This window comes from Bombus affinis, chromosome 6 (assembly GCF_024516045.1).
Source record: "Bombus affinis isolate iyBomAffi1 chromosome 6, iyBomAffi1.2, whole genome shotgun sequence".
NCBI classification, from domain to species: domain Eukaryota; kingdom Metazoa; phylum Arthropoda; class Insecta; order Hymenoptera; family Apidae; genus Bombus; species Bombus affinis.
The window spans coordinates 4,978,628-5,002,900 of NC_066349.1; the positions used below are offsets into that span (position 1 = coordinate 4,978,628).

The 24,273-nt window shown below is 35.2% G+C and overlaps 2 protein-coding genes across 7 annotated transcripts in view; one reads left to right on the plus strand and one right to left on the minus strand.

The window, feature by feature from the left end:
* Window positions 1-24,273, plus strand: part of LOC126917584 (teneurin-m) — a 652,557-nt gene that overhangs the window by 121,157 nt on the left and 507,127 nt on the right. The window lies entirely within an intron of this gene.
* On the minus strand, window positions 8,971-13,870 carry LOC126917590 (putative inorganic phosphate cotransporter). The gene is made up of 6 exons (XM_050724629.1): window positions 13,465-13,870; window positions 12,503-12,791; window positions 11,417-12,002; window positions 10,159-10,291; window positions 9,697-9,938; window positions 8,971-9,321 (listed from the first exon to the last, which is right to left on the minus strand). The coding sequence occupies exons 1-6, from the start codon at window positions 13,466-13,468 to the stop codon at window positions 9,202-9,204; spliced, it is 1,374 nt and encodes a 457-aa protein (XP_050580586.1). The 5' UTR covers window positions 13,469-13,870; the 3' UTR covers window positions 8,971-9,201.

The window sequence follows — 24,273 nt, forward strand, 5'->3', positions numbered from 1 at the left end:
GAAGGGGTGTGCTCCGACAGCTGGCGCCACAGTTGGCAAACTTTCGTACTAAAAATCGTAGAAAAATGAATATATCTCGTATGAAAATTGTTCAAATCTTCGGTAATATCGTTAATTCGATTCCTCTATCCACCTTATTTTTCTTAAACGTATTTCATTGGTTTTTAGGTATAAAAGGACTTATACATGAATTTCCAAGAAATATTGAATTTATCATAACACAAAATTACAGTAATAAATACGATATAATATGTAATATTTGTCGAACTTATATCAACTATGTTGCCAGCCATTTTCTTCCAGCCATTTTCTTCCAGCCATTTTCAACTAAAAATTTCTCAAGCTTGAAAGAAATATAAACGAATTATCATTAATACGTTTAATTTCTTTTATCGTTTTGTCATGAAATTCCTATCCAGAATGCCACAATAAACAAAGTTACGACTTCACTAATACTCTGTTACACTAATACAACTGTTACACTAATACAAAATAAACGAATTTCGAAAATTTGATTTTCTGCTGTGCATGAAGGAATTTCGATAACAAATACACGTTAAGGTGTCATACAAGCGTAGGAGAGATAGTTTCCGTAGTGATTCGTTAAATCCAGGCCATTAAAAGTGGCATAAAGCTGAAGTGTAATATCGAGTCGGAGGATCGATTGTCGCAGGGTACCGTGAACCTCGTCGATGCAATAACCAACGCGCCCCACGCTGTAGATAATCGTCTCATAATTCACATATCCAGCGTCATTATTATTCATACTTCGAGTGAGACCACGGTATGCGAAGGCAAATTGCCAGCCAGCGCTGGCAAATACCACGTTGTACTTCCATACGTAGCTACGTAGGAGTTTAGCTTTTCATTGAGCATTATGTAACGTTCCAGCTATGTGCAGAGTGTGCCACCCGTGAAAAGAGTTAGTTTACTTTAGAAGTTAATAACGTGTTAGACAACCGAACAGGCAAATGTAGTCTCTTGTTAAACTGACTGTACCCTCGAAATGCGTTTCAATATTTAAAACAGTTTTTACAAGTACCAGCTTGTCAACTGTCGTTTCATGTAATACAATTTTTATCGTAACTGGAATTACATCTAATTCCAGCGAATATCTTCTGTCTTTATTCCAGATTTTAAAGAATTATCAGTTTCGGAATTCGAGAAGTTTTAGAACAGTGCTGTTACGATTTCTTCTTTTATAAATTTCTTTAAAATTATTTATGTATTAAAAAGTTGTTCAGGTGGAATACGAAACGTTTTTAACTTTCCTCAAATACTAAATTTACGTTTCCAGAAACCTTCGTAATATTTTCTCTAAATTGAAGTTCATCTAAGAAAATATCTTTATTATAAAACTTCTTATTATTAAATAAACGTGATTTATTACACATTTTTTCTTCTTTAACATAATTATCTAACAATTAGTGATAAAACGAAATTAAAGGGATGGCATTGACATGCCAGAAATACCAAATTTTAAAGAAATGACATTTCATATATGCATCGGCATGATATTAATTTTCTTTCGAAGAGAAACAGTGAGAGCAAATCTGCTATTCGTTCCATAATCCCATCGCGATCCTGTAAATGTCGAGCGTCAACATGATCGATAATAATCGAGTGAAGAGGTATTTTATTGTTTCAATTAAATGTGAATTATGCAACGGAATGCGGTGGCGGGGTGGTCGATCATTTTTACCACGCACCCCATACGTTTTCCTAGAGCGGTTGATGGCCAGAAAAAGAACAGGAGGGACTTGAGCGATCACGCGAGCACCGTAAACGGTTATCGCATCACTCAACCGGAAGTTCACCGCTGCTGCCCGGAAAAAATAGCCGGATACGCACGTCCCTGTAATTATGCTTCGTAAAATTCAGGAGTTTTCTCGCGTGCTAGCCCAGCCAGATTGGATCGTTCGTGGGATGAGACCAGACGTAAAATTTAAATCCCTTTTGAGTGGCGGGGAGCCCTTTCACCGGGTTACGAGTAATTTCCTCTTAACTAACTCTGCAATTTCGAGCGTTAACTTATCGATCCAAGATTTACACGCGCACGGATTATACGCTCCTGTCAATTACGATTCGAATTTTCGATAGTTCCAACAACGATATTTTGTCCTTTTTCCCCGCGTGATTCTTTGTTATTTTTTACCATTGACATATGTTTTCATTTTATCAGAATCGTGTCCTAATATCAATATTTTCTCTATTTCGTTAAAAAAGGTTTTATCCAAAGGCATTCTAATGCAATTAATCCATACATTTTTTAAGACAAACGGGGCTCGTTGCTAATTAAATTATAAGGAAAATACTTCGACTCTCAATTCTCGGAAAGTAAGCTAACAGCAATCTGTTTCATTTGTAAGGAAAATATCCCTAAAATTCACGAGGACCACGCGTTACACAAATCAGCTTTAGTCGTCGCAGAATAATTTACTTAAAAAATAAATTACTTTCAATAAAAAGATTACGAGAAAAATGTTTCCGGTAGCTTTTACGTATAATTCGCATAAGCTACCACTAATTTTTGCAAGGCAAACTTTCCTATACTTTACCATCAGTCGCAAGCGCATCGAACTACACACAAATATGATGTCTCTCTGGATATTCAGACTTGTCGGGACGTCTTTTTCTTCATGTCTTTCGATCATGTCTTCTATATAGTATTCCCTGCTACCTTTCGACCGTGAGTTTTTCGATCGATCGTGAACATTCGCGAGAAACTAAATCTCAAGAAACAGGAATGCAGATCTGTCCCCGTGTGGCAAATGAAAATATATCAGTGGCAGTCGGCGGTAGCCGAAATCAGGATGCGGTAGCGTTCTCATCAGCATGCGAAAACTTTGTTATTTGTTTGAACACGTTCAATTATGCATGCGCAATATGCTGACGGTTTTCAAGGGTGCGGAGGGCGGGAAAAGGGGTGGTCAAGGGAGGCACGAGAGGGAGGTAACCGTGTGCCGTATTACGTCGCAAAAGAGGAAACGGCAATCCTATTGGAAGGGTGCGCTCTCGTTCGGACGTAATTGAAATGATAATAAAGCGCGAATGCGCAACAATGACTGCAACTTTTTACCTCTCGCGTTCCTTTTTCAAGGGTGGCGAATAATGTAGTGACAAAATGAAATTAGAGGAAATTTCTGGTGATTAATACAAAAAAATCTCTTTTGGTTGTTGTTGAAACAGAGAAAATTTGGTCACTTTTATTCAATTAATCGTGGTTTCTTTACGAGTACATCGTATATTCTTCGTCACGAGAAAGAAAAAAGCGTGAATTAAAGATACGATTTTTAAAAGCCTTAGCTGATATGAATCACAGCATTTATTGCGTTGAATCAACTATCTTTGCTGTGATATGATTCCTGAGGTAGGTAAAAGTGACCAAAATATTGGGAATATCGTTTTAAGTTCATCTTGTTTAGTTTAATGAAGGTGTTAATAAAATTTGTTCAATTTATATTTCTTATTAGCATGACAGAAGAGATAATATATTTTAATAAAGGAGTAATATAAGTTTATAAGTAATATAAGAAGTTTCCGGAAATAAAGCTATCTTAAGAATTAAAAATTTGAGGTGATTTCTAGCGTAAAGACTTAATGATGAGAAAACAGATTTTTTAACGTTGAAAGTTTCATATAACAAAGCACGTTTAAGTCCAAAATTAATGCAAGAAATAAATTACGTACGTGCTTGTAAAGAGATAATATATTGCTTGCCGTATATCTGAGACCGCTATCTTCAGCACTACAACGTGGAACATAACAAATGAACAGCTGTACTATCGTTTACCTTACATTTTCTTCGCATCTTTCAACTAGAAATAATCGCTATGTACTTCTCCTATGTAAAACGATCGGTTCAAAACAGGATAAGATTATTAAATTATATTTCTATTTAATAAAAACCTATAGTAATAACATTTCAATCAAAAAGGTTATAAAAACAAATTTTGATATAACAAGATATCTTTCAAGGATGTAAACAATTTGCTATAGACTATGATTGCCTGAACTAATTAGATTCAGACAAATAAGAAATTTAATCTATAATACATAATTAACAAATTCATTAAATCTAGGACGAATTCCTTGTAGCGTAAATTAATTCTTCAAAGTTCAAACAATTTGCCAATGATAATTCATGTAATAACGCGGCAAATTCAAACTTCTCCACAAAATAAAAACAACTCTCGAGAAACCAAGCGTAAATGGACTTTTAACCGCTGCTAACAAGATTCCTATTGCCTCGTATATCTCAATTTCAGTTCTGTTTGCAGCTGCCTTGTTTCCAACACTCTATCAAACGCTATCAAACAGTCTTTACCTCCTCGAGCCACGTCACGTCACGAGATTACTATGCACTGGGCCAGCTTCGCGCATCGTTAGCCGACTGTTCACCCGAAAGCGTGAACTGGGTCATCGCGAAGGAAACGAGGGGACGGTGGATTCGCGAATCGGCCAAGTATTCGGAATTATTTCCTTAGCGAGAGAAAAACGGGCAGAGGTCGGCGGAAGGGAATGAGAAAGGGAACACGGAAGGTCGACTCGGTTCCCGGCATTCCACGGAGTCCAGCAAAGAATTCAATATGCCTCAGTTGACGACGATGAAGCGAAGGTAGGAATCTCGAAACTCGGTCACCCCGTTTCCAATTGACCGGCTCCAACCGCTCGTCTCGATTCCCTGCGGACCGGGGTTGCATTATGCGAACTTCCTGCAGATTAGTTGTCGTCAAGTTTAATATTTTACCAGGTGATTCCGCGTCGACCTGGCTGTTCCGCCAACTACCACTACCTGCGAGTTGTGTATAGAACAAAACCATAGTTTCCTCCGAATATTGCATTCCTTAGAAGGAACGCGCGTAGATTCGATAGCGGTCAATATCGACTGAGATTTTACATTGATTAGGATTGTCTTTAAATGGATATTTTGAGTACATTAAGCAGCACATCGTTAAATTGCAATCACGTACACGGATATGATCAAATGACTACTATCGATTCGACATTGATAGAATCAAGACTATTGGTTCTGTGTAGATTGCAATGGAGAAATCCTTTCAGCTTTGATAGGAAAGGTAGAAAACGCGGATGCGCGGAATTAACGCGCGTACATTTACACCTGAATACCTGAGCTTGGAAATCGTATATAGGATACGCACGTGAATGGAGTGCTCAAGTGCAGACACGTGGCATGTCGAGACCTTAATAGCTCAGTCTCACGACTAAAAGGGATTCGTGGTTGAAAAGCACCGAGGGCGGTACTGGTCAGACTGTTAGCAGCTGCATTTTCAGTTGTTCCACACATTCAATTCACTCTTTGATAGCGCTGACCCAGATTTGGCTCCGAGCAGACACGTCGAAGAGCAATCGATAACCTCTTTCTACGCAATTAACACGCTGCCGGCGCTCTTGCCCAGAAAAATTACAAGCAGATGTGCTTCAGGAAATTAGCAGCTCTTATTGTGTTTAGTGGTTAGAGGAAGAATATATTTTTTTGTGTTTATATCGAGTTTATTGTCGTAAGAATAGGGAGTATGATGGTATCTCTCATTCTCGTTACTTTGTTTTGTATTATGTTTGATTGATGGTTGTGTACCATGCTTTATCGATCACAAGAGATAAACGTGATAAGTCCATTTTTCTAGAGTTTTCTGATTTTAACGCTAGCGAGTAATTCATTGAATCCAAAGAAAAGTAAAAGATATAAGAAATTCAAAAATAGTTGATAAGTTTACGAAATGTTGTAAATGACGATTTTGCTATTGATTCTTTTGAAATATTCACGAGTTAAAAAATCAAATTAAACGTGTCTCTTCCATCTTAACAACTACCGTTTTGAATTCAATATTATCAATATTCTTATTAATAATTATAAAGATTAAAGGATATATTTGACTTCATTCATTATAAACTTAAAACTCTAGGGACATTTTAGAAGGCGTAAGGTGAAGGTTGTATTACGTATGCACAATTAGGAACGCAAGGTCGGCTGTGAATGAACCCATACTTTTCGACACCTTGAACCTCAAGCCAGACGTTCGTGCCGCAACCTTCCCCTAGGAACCTTCGAGAGACACATTCGCAGCCAGACCGCACCGTTATTACCAGCGATAAATCGCCACGTTTAATAAGAGTTCGCATGACGTTCCAGACGGAAGCCAAAGACGCCGGCATCGCAGCTAACGTCAACCAACGGCCAAAGAGAGTCGCGATATCAATTTGACGCGAGAACAATGCAATATCAACCATCCACGATAGTTTGTTCCTACGATTGTAAGACCAGTTTTAGGAGCATTTTCTGTTGATTTACTTTATCATAGATAAAGGAAAGTATTAGGTCATCCCATAAGTTCGTTCCGTTTTTCGAGCGGTTATATATGTTAAAATTGTTTACATACCTTTCAGTTTCATGAAAAAATGTAATCCCCCTCTCGTTGTGCACCTTTTTCCTATTTTTCATGTGCATTGGTCACTTATCGCCGTATGTTTATAAATCGACACATGAAATGTATACACAAAAGTCGGCACGAAATTATGGGATGATCTAATAGATAAAAAAATGTTACTTCACGCTTAGAAGTTGACTTAGAAATTTGAATAGACAAATGGAATTAGTATTTCGTTCATAAAATTCCTAATAATACAATAAATTCCTATTATAAACGCTATTATTGAACATAGTCCTCTTTGAAGTACGATATAAAAGCTTTTTTCCAAAAATGATTTATACACACACATTACGATAACAGCTCGTACGGATTTGTATTCACTGGATAAAATAATAAACAGCAATTCTGAATTACAGGAAGGTTTCGTTTGTCTCGTATAGTGAACGCAGCTGCGAATCCTCAACACAGGAAGCGTTATGCTTTGTGGAGCTGCGCTAGATTAACAATTCTTGGCGTTTCAGTGTCGCTTTAGATGCGTTGACGCTACTTCAGGCTAGCTTCAAGGCTCGACTGTAACGAGCTTCAGGATTGATTAACCGTGGCGTCGAGCGACGCGCGAGCAACTCTACTTCTGCCAAGTCTGGGCAAACGAGTCGACGTCTCGATCCCCTGGCGAAGGATCAGCGGAGCCTTAATTACGCTTGATTAATAGCTTCTTCGACGGATTGTCGGCTGACGGAGACGGCTGTTTAACGGAGGTCTACCATAATTTTTCGGTGAGACTGTTCCCTCGGCTAATTTTCGGTACACCGCTTAAAATAAAACGTCACGAAGTGGTTAGTCTACTCGATTGATGGGACAGAATCACGACGATACGTTTTCGTCTTTTAAAGTGTCCCCTTTGATTGATTGCCTGGTTTTTCCCTTTGTTACAGGAAGATTGCCTTTTATCTAACTTTGATTAAATTTTCGATACAATGCGCTGGAATTTTTTGATCGACAGATAGAATTTCGTTGTTATCCTGTTGATATCCGTTGACCTCGAGGTATTCCTAATCGAATTCCATCATTTTGTGGCGCTCATTATTATTTTATAGGAACAATAGAATAATCCTGGTACGTCGTGCAAAATAATGTAGTTTCGGTAATTGGATAAATCCAACTAATAGTTGCGAATTTTGTATGTTTCAATTTTTGCATTGGAAAGATGTAAAGATCTCAGGCAGATATTCGGAAACAAACGATGTTGTGGCAAGTTTAATCGACCGTGAGAGGCGTTCTTTAATGTTTTTAGCAACTAAGAAACGGATTTATTCTGTGGATTTATTCAACGTCGTCTAGAGAATACAACATTTACTCGAACATCTAAGAAATCGAGCCAATATTATTCATAGACATTCTCTCTCTGTTTCTCTTCGTTAATTGTTGTTAAAAGCAGATATATTATTCTCGTCTTTTATATTAATTTTACGCTAAAAATATTCTCAAGACCATAATAGTCTTGTTATTTATAAAACCAAATAGTTTAGCATTACCTGCGAAGCATTTTCCGCTTATGTCTCGATGAACGAAGCGGTAATTGGCAACAGGCCACAAAGCAACCTGAAACTCGCGAATACAGCGATTCGTTCAATTTCCGCGACTCAAAATTTTCATGAAATTTCCAGGGACGAGACGACCGCACTCTTTTCTCGAGCGGTGGTCTTTGATATCTTGCTGGTACAGGAAACGTTTCAAAGGAGAGGGGAAATGACTTAGCTGTAATCTTCCGTTTTTCAACTGCGAAGCTCGTCGAAACGGCCGGCTATAGCACCGAAATAGATTACAAACGTAATATTTCAGCCGCCATAAATATTCTCCGTTAAAGTTGCCAGAGCTTTTCACTCTCGGTGCTCTTTCGTTGGATCTCTTGGATGTTTCTTTCTAAGCAGAGGGCAAGAGAGGGGAAGGGAGTCTTTCGCGGAGTGCTGGTCGCCAACGCCGCGATCTAATTGGGATAAGACGGATTTTTGTACCAGGTGGTCCTTAATTGGTCGACCATCATTACGGGTGGTCTCGCGGTTCTAATTATTGTAGTCCACGTTGCGTAGACCTTTATACGCTTCTGCATACCAACTCTAGAAAGATTTTCGCGAATATAGAATTATTTATAACGACCGTCACCATTTCGTTGATACTCTATTGCTTGTGTGCCATTGTTTCGAGTTACTTTATTCGAGCGTTTGGTATTTTAATTTTAAATTTATGAAGAATCGACTTTTGATTTATTATCGAGATTATTAGAAATATAGTTTGAGTGTTTAGATGCAGCATTTATTTTCTGGAATTATCACACTATAAATTTACGTTACGTATTAAGAGACTCAGTAATAGTAGTTTACAATAAAGTTTACGATTCGCTATTATGTGTATCATTTTCATGTAGACAATCTTTTTATTATTTGAATAAAGTGGTTTCTATCTGATCTATAAGTTGGAAAGAAAAGAATCCCAGAATGTTATAGAAAAAATATTTGTATACTTCTAAAATACATTATAGAAAGTTTCTTAAAATATCTTAAAACAATTTGTTTTTGTTATATTTGAAGTACCTATTAACCACACACTTTTAATAGAATAAACGTTTATTGTCATTATTTATATTTAAAAAACGTGTATAAAAATTTAACAATAATCTACATAAAACATGAAAGTTCTAGTTTAATTCGTAATTTATAAATCTTGCAGATCTTTCCGTTTACGAATAACAGGCCAAAGTTTAACGATAGTAATAACAGTGAAACATGTTTCTGACTAGTCATCACTATTGCTATGGCGGTTGGTTCCATGGTTGAATCTCCGCCGATCCAAAGATCATGAATACAACAAACGCAGATATTTGAGCAATAATATTAATCCAGAAGACATACCTCCACTTTACCATAGTGTGCTACATTATTAATATAATACGTGAGATCAATAAGAATAAAAAGAGAGAGTTCAAAAAATTCACGATGATTACACAGTGAACTTGAAAGAGAAAATAGTACAAAATTGATTGTTTTATTCGAGAAGTAATGCTGTTAAATTAAATTTGACAAAGAAATTAGTCAAAGTGTTAGAAGATAATATTTATGTATAACGAACGTTCGAATGATTCTCGATTGTATTTTAAGTACTCTTTCCTTTTTCCTTCACTGATTACTAGGCTGTGAATATTTATGCTCCTATCGATGCATTTCTCATCACATTTAAACGTTTCTTTATTTGTTTACGATCAAATAACTTCTTCTATATAGAAAAGTAAGTTCTATGTTCATCTTACCCCAGTTTCCATAAGCGCGCCAACCAAAGCAGGCAGAATAAACGCAGAAATTGTCCCTGGAGTATTTGTAATGCCCATTAAGATTCCAGCATAGTTTGGTGCCAAATCATTGTGATTGGTGAGATGTCCAACAAAAATTGCACCGCAGAATACTATGCTCAGTATTAATAATATTGTGGACCCTACGCGGTTGCAGCCGAGATAAGCGATTATAATAAGACATAAACTCGGTGGGATACAACCTGCAACGTTAACGAATAATTGGAAACTCATAGGTTGACATATATTACATATAGTTTGACGTATTTATCATATTTAAAGCAAAAATGAGATCATTCGTGTTATTATGAATACCTTTCACCTAAACTTTATAGGATAGGAGTAACTTTATAGGAGTAAATGAAAAGAATTTATAAGATTGAGATATATTATATCGAATATAAATGATATAACGAAACTTACTTATAAATACTGCGAGTTTTCGACCACCTGTCTGTCTCCAATAATTCTTTTGTCTGCCCCAGTCCAGTAATTTACCAAGCAATGGGTTCATTATTGCATTTATCAGATATGGAGAACAGCTCAGGGAAGCATTCTACGCAAATAAATAAATACGTTGACGACTGAATGATTCAAAACTGTACATATAATTTACTTTATCATTTATGTAGCATCATTATATATTATTTCATAATTATGTATATCGCTTTTGTATTATGTTTCGAAATTCGATGACGAATATAAAGTTTTATTCGTTGCTGTAAATGCTTTGCTCAAAGAATATGGAAACAAAAGTTCAAATGAATTTTATAAAACGAATTAGTAACTTAAAAGTTATTGTACAAATTAAAGGAGTAATAATGTAGCAATTATTCTTCTAACAACAGAAACAATATTTTAGCTGAGATATTTTAATAAATAATAAATAATAATAAATATATGTGTCTTATAGTACCTCCTAGCTAATTTAAGTAACTCTACCATTGGGTTATTCGAATCACTTCCTCGTTTTTGGTATTTTTTGTTTTCTGGATCTAAAGTATACACGATATTTTCTCATTTTTCTGTTATTGTATTAAGGACTAATGGAATCTCAGAATATATAACAAGTTTGATCATTCCATGTAAAAGATCAAAATTGAGTTTCAAGTTTAGGTGACAAATAATCCTATCTTATTATACAGGGTGTCGCTACTTTTTTCCGCATAACTTTTCTAGCAGATCTTACGAGTAACAGTAAGAAAAATATTTCATATAAACATACATAAAAATGCTCTGTCAAAGAAGTATAACAGAAATTCGAAATCATAATTGGCTGCATTTACTTGCATTAGCTCTATTTCAAAGCGCTGTCTGTTCTTATAAATACAGGCTCGATATTTTGTCAAAAATTGAATTTATTACATTGCGAATTTCACGTCAATTTTCTTTCATACTGTTGAAGTCGTAAGCTCCTTGGGCTAATTCCTCACATGTATCAACGACTTCAAGTATCAAACGTAGCTTGTGTAAACAGATCAGATAAATATCGCCAATCTGTTCTTATGCTATATTGAACGAAAATCAATATTTCGTTGTTACTTTGATTTTTTATTATAATTTTCTAACAAAGCATTTTGATCCTACGTTTTTTTCTTTTTTTCTTACTTTTACTCGTAGAATCTTCTGGCAAAGTTATACCAAGAAAAGATGGACATCCTGTATATTATTATTAACTTACCGATTTTATATCGAACCTGAGTATCTTGTTCATATACAGAGGCAGTTGTGTGAGTAAAAAATACCAACAGAAGTTCCCAAAAGTATTCGTATAAATCAGTGCCCAAAAGGGTACCGACGTGAAGATGGCTTTCCATGGAACGTCCATGTGTGCAGATTCAAGGCCTCTGTGCCCATAAGAGGTCACAATGAGTTGTCTTTCCTTTTCAGAAATGTACTTTTGCGTTTCTGGATTGTCAGCGAAAAACCAATAGAACAGGGCACACCAGATCAGTGGCAGTGTACCGTGAATGTAGAAAACTGCCTCCCATCCGAACCAGTCGAGTATCAGGCCAGAACTCAAGATGGAGATCACGGTACCAAGCGATGTTCCAGCGTAGATGATGGCGAACCATGTGCTTTTTTCTTCGTAAACAACCCATTTGCCAACGAGGACGTTCACCACAGGTAGATGCGCTGCGCTCACTAGGCCCGTCAAGAATCTCACAATATAAAGGATCAGTAGCACGTTGGCTGCTACTGGCACTAACAACGTCAAAAATGCGTTCCCTAACACGCATATCAACAGTACGTTCTTCGTATTGAAGCTGAAATATATTGTCGTCGATTCGAACGATTAAAAGATTAAAAATTTGACAGTTTTGAGAATTGGAGAATTTATAAATTCGAAAGTTTGACAATGCGTGAGTCTGAAGAACAAGTCATGACGAATATAAATCTAAAGTAATCTAAATCACTGTACTGATTATGACAGTAGTAGTACATACATATATAATACGTATATACGTAGAATATGTTGAGGAGATACTTAGATATCGAATATCTTGATAGGAAGATATTTATCACATAGAATTTAAAAACATTACTTTGGTATTACACCATTTGATAAAAGATAATTCTAGTTTCATGAACGATCATTACTATTATTATAACTGCTAGCTACAATATCTCCCTTATCTCATTAAATAATCTCAGTCGACAGATTTTTGATAAGGAGACTTAAACTTATTTTCATATATCACAAAGATATTCCATAGGAGACTTATATTTCTGAATTAAAAAAAGGTTAATTTTAAGTTTCACTTACCGATCCGCGAAATATCCGCAAGGAAACATACCCGTGAGGTAACCAGCGAAATAAATGCTAACGACCAAGCCCTGCTCCGTTGTCGACCACTCAAAAGGACCATCTATATCGACTCCCGAAACGTCTTCGTCGCCAAAATCGCATTCATAAATTACATCGCCTGGACTACTTGAATGCTTTTTAGATTTCACCATGCCAACGATAGCTGTCGCGATGTTGACCTTCAATCCATAGATGATCATGTTCGCGATGCAAAGCATTATAGCGAACAAAAACCTTACGATGTCCGCTATCGTAGTAAAGCACAAAAATCATAAATATTTCTCGTCAAAATTCCTGAGAGATGTATGATAAAGATTCACGTCAAGTTAATGTTTGTGCGTTCATCATTTCCAAGGAAATGTTTATTTTTTGCTATGATATTTAAATTAAAATATTCGCTGCTACGAAGCATGTGGTACTCGCCACTTAAAATAAAATTACAATATTACAATAGAATATATATTTTTAAGTAACAAAATATTTCTGTTTTAAGTAACATTCCAACGCACTGTTCATAGCATTTTTCTTTCTTCCTTCAAAATCATTTGGTTAAAGCGCACAAGGATAAAGACGCGACAGATGCGTTAGCAGCAACGAACGTGTTAAACAGAAAGTAAATGTACACTAACTATTATTCAAAAGTATTTATTTGGGCATTTTCTTATTCTTGATGCAATGATTCTTGGAAAAATTTACAATAACAAAATTGATACTTATAAACGTTATGAATGTTTTGTTGTTTCATAAATTTTTCTTCATTCTATAAGCATTTAGTTTCTAAGTTACGGATAAGATAAGAAATATAAACCTAAAACCATTGAGACTAAAAAATTGTGACTAATGTAATATGACTAGTTGTGATTAATAGAAAATTCGCGTGTTAAGATCGTGAAATAATTAAAATAAAAATGATAGCTCACGCATGTTTGTGTCCCTGCTTGAAGTTTGGAAATTTCAAACTTTTTACTCTTTTTGCTTCGTTACGTTGACGATCATCACAGCTCGATTCTACGTACGTCTTCGTGCAGTGTCTCTTGTCAGTTCTTGTCTCTTTTCGCATCGATCCGATCGCAAAAGTCGTTCTTTCTCTGCATTCGACGGCTCGACGACGACTATCGAATTATCGTTAACGACGCAGTCGATCGAAGTATACTAGATTTCTCGTTCTCCGGATATCTTCTTCGACACGACGCGTCGAGACGAGATTACGCGTGACACCGTGTGGTTCTGAACCGCGTGTGTCGCTTGTTTCCAAAATCGATGTGGATTTCGAGTGTCGATTCCGTTATCGCGCAATTACCACTCACTTTTCCTCTTAGTTGCATTATATCATTCGTTGGTAATGCGGTTTTTCTCGGAGATGTAATTGTAGCAATGGAACTTTAGAAGTCACAGTAGAAGTTTCATCGAAGAGAAGTAGGAAGTTTTATGGATAAATGATAATGTAGTCATATACTTCTGACACTGTGAAGGAAAAGATTTTTTCACGTATGTATTCAAGGAAAACCATCTCGTTTATCAAAAAAGCAATACATCGTAGATCATTTTTAAAAATAGTAGGCAAATTAAATACACGATTTTTCCAAACGCATATAATAAAATACTTTGAAATTGCCAATTGATGGCTATAAATGTGTGACGAGATGGTAGAAACATAATATTAAGAAATTGTTTCTTTTTTATTTCATCTTCCTGCTCGAGGAGGAAGTTATAACGCATCTAAAAAAAATTTAATTGGAACGACTTTGATCAGACTAATAAACGTATATCTTTTCCAAATTTGATGAATTACGAATAAAGCTGTTACTCCCCCAAAATAGTATCCCTTTCTCATTATATTTAATCATAAAATACAGAAAATAATTCTATGAATTATAGTTATTAACATGACTAATCTGACATCATAAATCTGATTGTTTTCAGGAAGTTAAACGTGTCTACAATTGAAATTCCCACGACACGTGCATGTTTATTCGATACTTATGACGAATTATCCGCTGATAGGAATCGCTAATGTCACTAGATTCATAGAGAATGCGGTGGAAATGTAACGTATATAGTAGAAACATTCAACAGGTTGATGTCGCACAATAAAAACTTTTAAGCGGTCGATACTTCTTTAAACATCGCAACCGACGTTAAATAAGAACGATGTTGCCACCAGCTAAAGCAAGGTCACAGCAATGAAATCCTCCGAACACATAATTTACCAACTGAGCAAAGATTTCACTCTGAACAAATGATATATATTGTGCAATTTATAGATTATTGGCGTCCCTGAATTTTATTATGTCAGCTTTCAAGATCGTAAATTTCATTCTTTTCGATGAAAAATGATTGTGTAACTTTTTAGTCCTCTTTCATGTAAATCAGGAAACATTATGGATGCTCTGGATAGAAAATATTATTTTATATTTTAATTGTTTCTCCTTGATACGTAAAATATTGTTCTTTGCGAAAATCGGTGAAATTCTTTCAACGTTCTCTACTTCTTTCTCCATTTCCTTTTAATTGTAAAGAAAATATTGATAACACATTGATAATGCATTGATAATAGAGAAACAATGAAACTCCACGCTTTTTCTTATCAACTCACTAGTATCATTAATTACTAAATTATTGCGCACATCCTTCTTAGTATCGTGTATGTGTTTCTAAATATATTAATATTTAACTTTTTCACTTCTTGTGCAAAAAGAATTAATTTATTTGTGGTAAAAGACCAGTAATCTGTATCATTAAAATACACATTGATATCTGCGGAACTTTATCATCTACTTTATCTATACGATATTTGCTAACTTCGTTTTATAGCTGTTGAATTTCGGCTACCAGTCTGTTACATAATGGCAGCGAGTAGTATTACTATCTACTACTAATTACTAGTAGTATTTACTATCTAACGAGCCTCCTATAACTGTTTTCCTGAACAAAAGGCCATTGACACAAAGTACTGATAAATTAGTCCATAGCCTAGTGATACATAACCAATCTACTGAGATAATGCGCGAACATGCACTGATTGTACAACGTCACGGTTGCCAGCGCTCTTACGTAACTTATTGACAAAGTCAAATTTCTATTACGTTTCATTTGTAATAAAAGAATCGGAAATTTTTACGCATAGTTTTAGACATTCCATTAAGGAAATAGAAATTAGGTGTTTGTTTTTTCTATTAATTCGTTGAACGAATCATTCTTTAATTATTTTTAGAATTATGAAATTGGATATTAATAAAGTAGAATCAATTTCAGATATGTTAATTTTTATTTTTCCAATCGTAAATATAATATTATTGATTTTCAATAGAAATAAGAAGACAGAATTAAAGAGTAGAGACTCTATAAATAGAGAAGTTATTATTTCAAAGTTACTATTTCGAATACTCTATATATTTTTCCATGTTATACAAGTATTGTATACGTCAACTTCGCGTGAATGCATACAAATTTTATTACAAATACTTTTGTAATAAATATTGGATTTTGCTTTTATTATTCCTTATATAAAATTCTTCATTATTTATATCTGAATGTTATTTAATTAAATTCAAATCGTATTTGCTCGAATTATCGTAACGTGAAAATGTGAAGCTAAAAACTGTGACCGATAGATTCATATAAAACATAGAACATAAAATATTAAATATTTTAAATTCAAATTAATGCTAACCTCGATTTACAAAGATTATTAAATTAAGTATCTAATCAGTATCTGGCAAATTGTTAAATGTCGCTGTTCTGATACGGAAAGTTCAAATGGAACTCATTGGATTCTACATTTATCATGTTGCATTTGCACGCTATTTAATTATTTTATTCGTTGAAAATGGAATTAGATTTGGAACATTTCATGGTTCGCATTCTATTATCACATAGCGATCATCTACAGTCAATCACAATAATGTATGTACACTTATATAATTATTATCTGCTTTATGAAAAGAAACTAAAACCACGTTTTATCATAAAACACATTTATGAACATAATAAAACAAAAAATTCGGAAAATTTGATTCCAAAAGAATTGCTGGAACCAATCTTATTGTTGTAACTAGAATGCGGTTCTTAATCCATTTATCGGAAATTTGAAGACGCAAAAATTCACAGAATATAGACAGAATGTAAAAATATGTAAAATATTTAAAGTATAATACTCCTAATAATATTTATCAGGTACAACAAGTATCTGCTTAGATGTGTAAGCATTTCTCTTACCTTTTTAATTACGTCCATAAAAATATGAATTTGCAGAAATATCCTCAGCTTAATTACAGTATCTCAAACGTATGATAGTTTATATATATCATATCAATTACGTATCTTGTTCAAACATAGACGAAATTTCCTGCTGCGCCCTTCTACACACAAATCATTCTTCCCCGGCATCGATCCCAGGAAATTTTACCTGTTCCATTCATGCGTGCCGCTCGTCTACTGCTCGGCTTGACACATGTTTGACAAACGTGCACCTGTAACGACCAACAACAGGCCGATCGATACACCGGAGACTTCCTTTAAACGTCGGCTCCTTTCACGTCGCGATGCAAACGACAGCCGTAACGAAATGTTTCGTAGGAACGGGAACAGGAAGGATAGGGGTGATTACGACGACAGCTTACCGAGACGGATGGTGCACCCGAGGTCGCATAATATACATATGCTTCCGTTCATCAGTATTAGCAGGCTTAGAGAAAGTGCGTTTAACCTCAGAAATGTTTAGAAATCTATTAAACCTTTTAACAATTATTATCAGATTTGAAACTTACGCAACGCAGAACTAAGATCATAGAATCGAGAAGAATTGAATAAAATTCACGTATTCAACGTTATAATCGTATGTTATATATGAGCAAAAAGTGTGCTAACACGTATGAACGATAGCGTAGTCACAAACTTACGTAAGCCATTCCTAAGATTAAGAAAATTTAACAAACGTCTCTTGTACCTAGAAACAGTTTGACTTTGTATCGCCTTGCGTTACTTTCGCGGTAGGTGGTCCGAGAGTGTCGGCAAAGAACGTCAAGAGAGCATCACGCTTGTTAGCAGAACGAACTTCCAGCAGCTAATTGGTATTCCTCCGGCGGGAAGTGTCAGCCTTTGACTGATTCTATTTCGAGTAGGTTGCGGTCTTTTCAAGCTGCTCGGTGTGTTTACATTCTGGAGGGAATCGTAAGACAGCAAAGTGGCTGACCAACGTTGACCGAACACAATGCAGCATCTCGAGGGCCTTGAATCTTCTCAGACCGGTTCCATCCGAGGATTTTCAAGCGTTTCTCCTTCTAATCGGTCACCAGGCATCGTTGTCCTGACGCCTCTGAGAGTTCTTCGTGCCCGTGAGCTGTCGAGAAACGGGTTGCCTCTTCTTATAAAACGCACCATCTTCATTCTTTCATTCTTTCTTTATTTCTTTCTTTCGTCTGCTATACTAGCTAGCCTTCATTCTTCTCTCTGCCGCAGAAGCGTGATGGCACATTCATTTTTAACGTGTCGAGGCTTCGCATTTTCTCGAGTGGATTTCACGTTTCTCCGGCATATTCTGCGTACGGATATACGCGACCGTTCACCTCGTCTCCAATGCAACGCATACGTAGCACTCGTGGGGACAAACACAAGGAGATACTATCTCTGACTATCGAATTAAGAAAAGAAGAGAATCCACTTTTAACAATGGAAATATATCGTATATACACATAGTGCGTTAAATGCGTCTTTGTTTGTGCAAATTATTATCATTAGACAGGTGTATTGTGAAATGGCATTCCTTTGAAACTTAAATTTCCTCGATAACGGCTCCGATATCGAAATTATCACCAGCAAATTATTAAGATCTTCAAGAATTACTTTACACTAAAAGAAGGATTCATAAACTGTAATAAAACTATAAAAAGATTTCGTATACTCAACATTAAAATAAATCGTCAATTAATGTCGCGTTTGAATATTGACTATTCGAATTTTAAAATTGACAACTCTTATAAATCTGAAATACATTGATCAATAACAAAGAGTACATTGGTCGATGTAAAAATTGCTTCGATTAAATGTATAATATTTTAAATAAACTACCAGAAGTTAAAGTTTCATAGTATAGAACATATGATACATACAGAATCTAATACTCGGATACTATCAATTCCACTGACAATCTGATAGATACATTTGATCCAAGCAATAAACCAATCCATTGGAAGAAGTTCAAGAAAGACAGAAAGGACGCCACACGTTCAGTCTATTACAGGAGCATCGGTGACTGTTTGTCATTCTAACACCGTTGATCCGCACCTTTCGTCGGTTCCTGAAGGAATTTCCTCGAGTGGCTCGCATGAGCATGTGGATGACGCCGGTGGAATAGTATATGCTCTCGATGACACGGAAGGTGAATTTGGACACCGAGATCACGGTGCAAGAATGAAAAATGAAGGTACGACGCGGAATCGCAGGGAAGTTGACGCATTGCGGCGGGGAAATATGGGTCGTTCCCGATTATGTTGGATATGTATGGTGCTACAGTGACTGACAAAAGTATTTCAAAACTTTTATCTATATATATTACATACGCCATATAAAATACTTTGTAATTTCGTTTAAACTGCAACGAGATGCGATTGTCATCATTATGTATTAGGTCGTCCGAAAAGTTTCTTTCGTTTTATAAAGAAATAATGAATGCATAAGATTTTCCGTTTTATATTATTTTATCGAATTACGTATGATCCATTTTGTTCTATCAAAATATGGATCACAACGTTCGACAGATTAGGTTTTATGTTTGTATAAAGATGCATACTTGTAAAAGACGTGTCTGTAAAAGGAAGACACTTTTTGGACAACCTAATATATTGGACGAATTTGAAACAAAAAGCAAATATTGCATGAAAATTATTTGTTAACATAAAGTACTATGAAAAGAGAAAATTGAATGAACTTGTTGGAGGTGTATAACAATGTAAGATGACTGTGTTATTGACATTTTTCACAAACAATATTCAGAATGATCGACAGAATAATTTAACCTGTCGAATCAATTTCATCAATTTTACGTAGCAATCTTAAATATACGTACACTTGTATGCATATATACGCGGGGCAGTGAAGACGACGGTGTTATTGGACGGGCATAAAACGGGTTTATTTGTTCACCTAGTTTACACAGCTCTCAAAGTCAGCGGCAACTTCCGCTCGACCGACTATCGTTGAACGAAATGCTAACGATGATGGATGGCCAGCTATCCTTTTCTTCCTCTGACTAAACCGGAGCTAAAAGAAAATAATAGAAAGCCACGTCTCAAACATGCTCATCATAAGATGGCCTGATATTTTAAAACCATTTCACAACCGTTTTTTTGGCTCGTAATTAACCTTAAAGGATGCTCGTTTGCATATTCAAATTAGCTATAGAGAAGAAAGTCAAACACCAAGTGGAAACATTCGTGGCCCTAATACAGTGATCTGGTTTCTTAGGGTGAGCTTAATTCATGCATAGGAATGTTCCTTTTTTTCAAGGAATTCTTTTCTAATCCATCGTTCGTTCGATTGGGCCTATGAATTTTTGAACAGTGTTTTGCATGAGAAACGCGACGAGCGATGGAAATTGAATGGAATGGTAATTATATATATTATATATAGGTGATATAGTGAAATCGAATAACTATATCAAATTCCGGAGCCTGTATATTTACATGAAATTCCATAGATTCCATTCTACCAATTATTATATCAATTAGTTACCCACCTAAAATAATACTAAATAAGATAATGTTATAAGTAAAAAAAACTAATAAAATTTCGTGCTAAAAAAACACCGATTATGCCATTGTACCGATTACCATTATATCGATTAACTTAAATCTAACTTAAAAGAAATCTAAATAAGATAAAACTATGAGTAATTCCAACTAAACTAAAGCCACAAATAATTCCAAGTAATCTAAAAGTAAAAAGAAACTCCAAATAAAGGAATAAATGAAGGATTTTAATCGAGCAACTGTTAGCTAAAGATAGGCTGGAAATAAACGCGACACCTTTTATCGCATTACGGACGACGAGCCGTCAGCTGGACAGCCGTATCGCCATTCTACTTACCTACACCCACTGTCAAGATTCTCCAGGTGAGACGAGCAACCTTCTCGCCTTTCGGATCAAACTGAAACGTCTTACGGGATCTTGGACACGAACGATATGATCCTCTTAATATGTCCCACGGCTTACGAGTATTATGATATTCCCTGCTCTGTTCCTAATTCTTATCGCTCGGAAGAAGAGGCTACCCTCTTGCTTTAAGCCGGACAACGAAGCCCCGACCAACGTCGGCTTACATGCATATTGATGCTCCCTGGACGTAGACACTCGCATATTTTACGATAACGAGAACTATGCTGGTTTTTAGTCGATCTGTTCGATTCAAACGTGTATATATCTTATCTAGACGTGTATCTTAATAAGATTGGTTTACAAGCGTATTATTAAGTGTATTATTTCCTTTACCGCATCTCTTTTTATCGAAAGAACGATCTTGTTAGAGGATTGAAAATTATAGTTTTAAAGATAGATTTTATATTTTAATTATTGAATATTTAAATGCGGAAGTTTGCGTCTACAAAACTGAATAGAATATTTTTTGCGGCTCAAAAATTCAATAACAAATTAATTCATATTTTTCGAACGTGAGAGCTAATAATAATTTTAATTGTTTAATTTCGAATGAGAAAATTATTAATCGCTTTATTGAGCCAAAGCGACTGCATTTTATAGAAAAATTCCTTCAAGATCTCAAGGTGAGAAGTAAAATGGTGAAGGGAGAAATACGCGTAGGGTGTTCAAGGGATCGAATTACCAGCATCGTATTGTCCCGTCAAGCACAACTACTCTTCTTTCCTTCAATGATACTTCGAAACTGATTTAAGGTCAAGTTTACAGACACTTGACCCGATCAACCCTTCCTGTTTCAACACTTCATAAAAGCAAAATTTACACAGCACGGTTATATTTTAGAAATAGAATAAAATTATAGAATAGATTAATTGCATTATTAAATGAAAATCTAATGAAAATATTCAATTTTCTATCTGCTATGAGGCAGAATTAATCTAAATTGATCAAATAAACGAAATTGAATTTAATCTTAATTTTCAATTTAATTTTCATTTTCAATGAAGAATATATTAAGGTTTACAAGGTGATTTAATAATTAGCCTCAAGATTTTTCAGACACTTTCGATAGACGGATAAAAGATGTTTCGAACAAAAGTTAATCAGCTTTATATCTAAGGAAAACATAAAAGCAAAAAGTATTACTCATCTTTCTTCGTCTTTCATACCATAAGTTCTACAATATTAAAGCTAAAATATCTCTTAAACTAATCATTTTCCTACCCAAGTATCTTAATACCGCTTGTAGAAAATTAAAAAATATATTGCATAAAAAAAGTATTGTTCCATTTAAAGAGACAAAGGTGACCTTGACTTTTCATCGAAGTAAAGCATCTTTTTTTATTTTTTTTTTTTAATTCATTGGATTGCAATTTGAAGTCGATCGAAAGCTGATTAACTTTTGTTCGACTATCGGAAGTACTTGAAAAACCGTGGAATCTGATTTTTAAACCACCCTATATAGAATAGAAAAATGGTATTTTTCCCTTGTGCTCGTCCAATTACGCTACCCATTTGTTTCAAACTTCACATATTCTACCTACGTTCTGTCGATCTAGCTTTCAGATTGAACATTTATCGACAACTTTCCATATCAACCAGGAACTCTCCTTTTCTTTCTTAGATTCAATCTTTCTGGAGTGTAATACAGGAAATTCGAGCAGCTGTCAAATACAATATCGTAAAGTACAGGTCTTGCATTTTGTTGTTTGTAACGTAATTACGCATGAAGATTGATTACATATCAGAGCATAGTTCTACCGTGTTGTTGGTGATTACTTCATTTTCACGCTTAGTTATTTATTATTAACTGTAATTAAGTTTTACTTGCAATGATCTACATTTACAATATTTTAATACTACGTATATTACTAGATATTACATATGTCTTTTTCTCAAATTTCCATTCTGTGTATAGCATTTGCTTTTGAACAACCCTCGGATACGAATATCCATAGTCACGTCGTTAGTTCCGCAATTAAGAAACCCGAGTAGGAACACGCGAATTCCGCGAATGAGTACCGCGCATTCAAGAATGTCCAGGTCCTCGGCAAAGGCAAGAAAGAGAAACCTCGCTCTAACGAATCCGCGTGATTCTTTTCGTGTCAGCTTTATGATCTCTTCTGCACCGGTTCTCTTTCTTATGTCTCATCAACGAAACGCTTCGGAATTCATGGCTGCATCGTCATCACCGTCAGTCGCGATAATGAGGACATCTTGCGCTGCTAATAAGACGAGTGTCACATCTCTGGTTCTTGTACATCGTCTTCCAGCCTAGAATTCTCGCGAGCACAGGAATATCATAATGCGGTCGCTTTGCGAATTTGCTTAGTCAGAACAGCGTTGAACCAGAAGCTTCGTACGATTTTGGGAAAACGAAACGCGTTGGATTACGATACGTATAGTAATAAGTAAGGCAACGCGAAATCCGCGTTTCACCGCGATGACAACCATCAGACAGCTTCGGGTGCTTACGCGGAAATAGGGATCGTGACACGTATTATACACTTTCGTTCATAAATATTAGGATATTTAGAGAAAGTGATGTTAACCTTCGAAACTTAAAGCTTTTTATATAACTGACAGAAAATTTAAATTCACTATAACATCATTTTCACATATTTTCTTTTTTATACTTTACTGTTTTTATACTGTTTTATACTTTACTTTTTTAATTAACTAAAAGACAAATGTATCTGTTTGCCATAAAAATTGCTCTGAAGAATCATCCAAATGAGAACCTGTTTTTATTATCAATAATTAATAGAAGATAATTCTTTATCACAAATTTATTTCATTTTTTAATTAACGAAAAACGTTATATCTAAACAAAAATTCAATTCTGAAGATATAAATTTGCTAAACATGTAAAGAATGATAAAGAAGAAATAAACGCGGAAGAATTGCGAGTCTTACAAATGGCGAAGAACGATGATTGTATGACAAATGTAATTCCCGTCACGAACTTCAACGGGGCATGTTACATTAGATTGATGCTGACAACGAAATCATGCACGAAAGCACGACTGCCTGGAAATAATGCATCGCATTTGAAAGCCAGAACAATAGTGACAGTTACAATCATTGATCCTCTCCATTTGCTTTGCTTTAATGTCAGCCTGTTTCATTACCATACATCAATAAATTTCTTCTCATTGTTCAAACGAATTAATTACGAAATAATTAGTATCGATTGTAATAATATCTGATTTATCAATTTTCATACGTTCTTCTCGTTTTACTCTATCTTTTCATTTTTATTTATATGTAGTTGAATCAAGATTTCAAAGACTTTTCAAAATTCAATAATATCAAAGAGATGCAAACTTACTCGGACACTTAAACATCACGAGCTGAATATTCAACCCACTTCGTTCTGAAGCTATTCGTGAAAGCAGAAATGAATACGTGTCCTTTGAACCTATCTCTCAAGATCAAAATACTGCAAAGAATCAATTTAAAAAGCGAGTCCCCGTCTATCCGAATATACAAGGAACAAATATAACTGCTCAACGAGCGGAAATTATTTGTAAAAAAAAATGCAATATACGAAAAGCAAACAAAACTGTCGGGAAAAG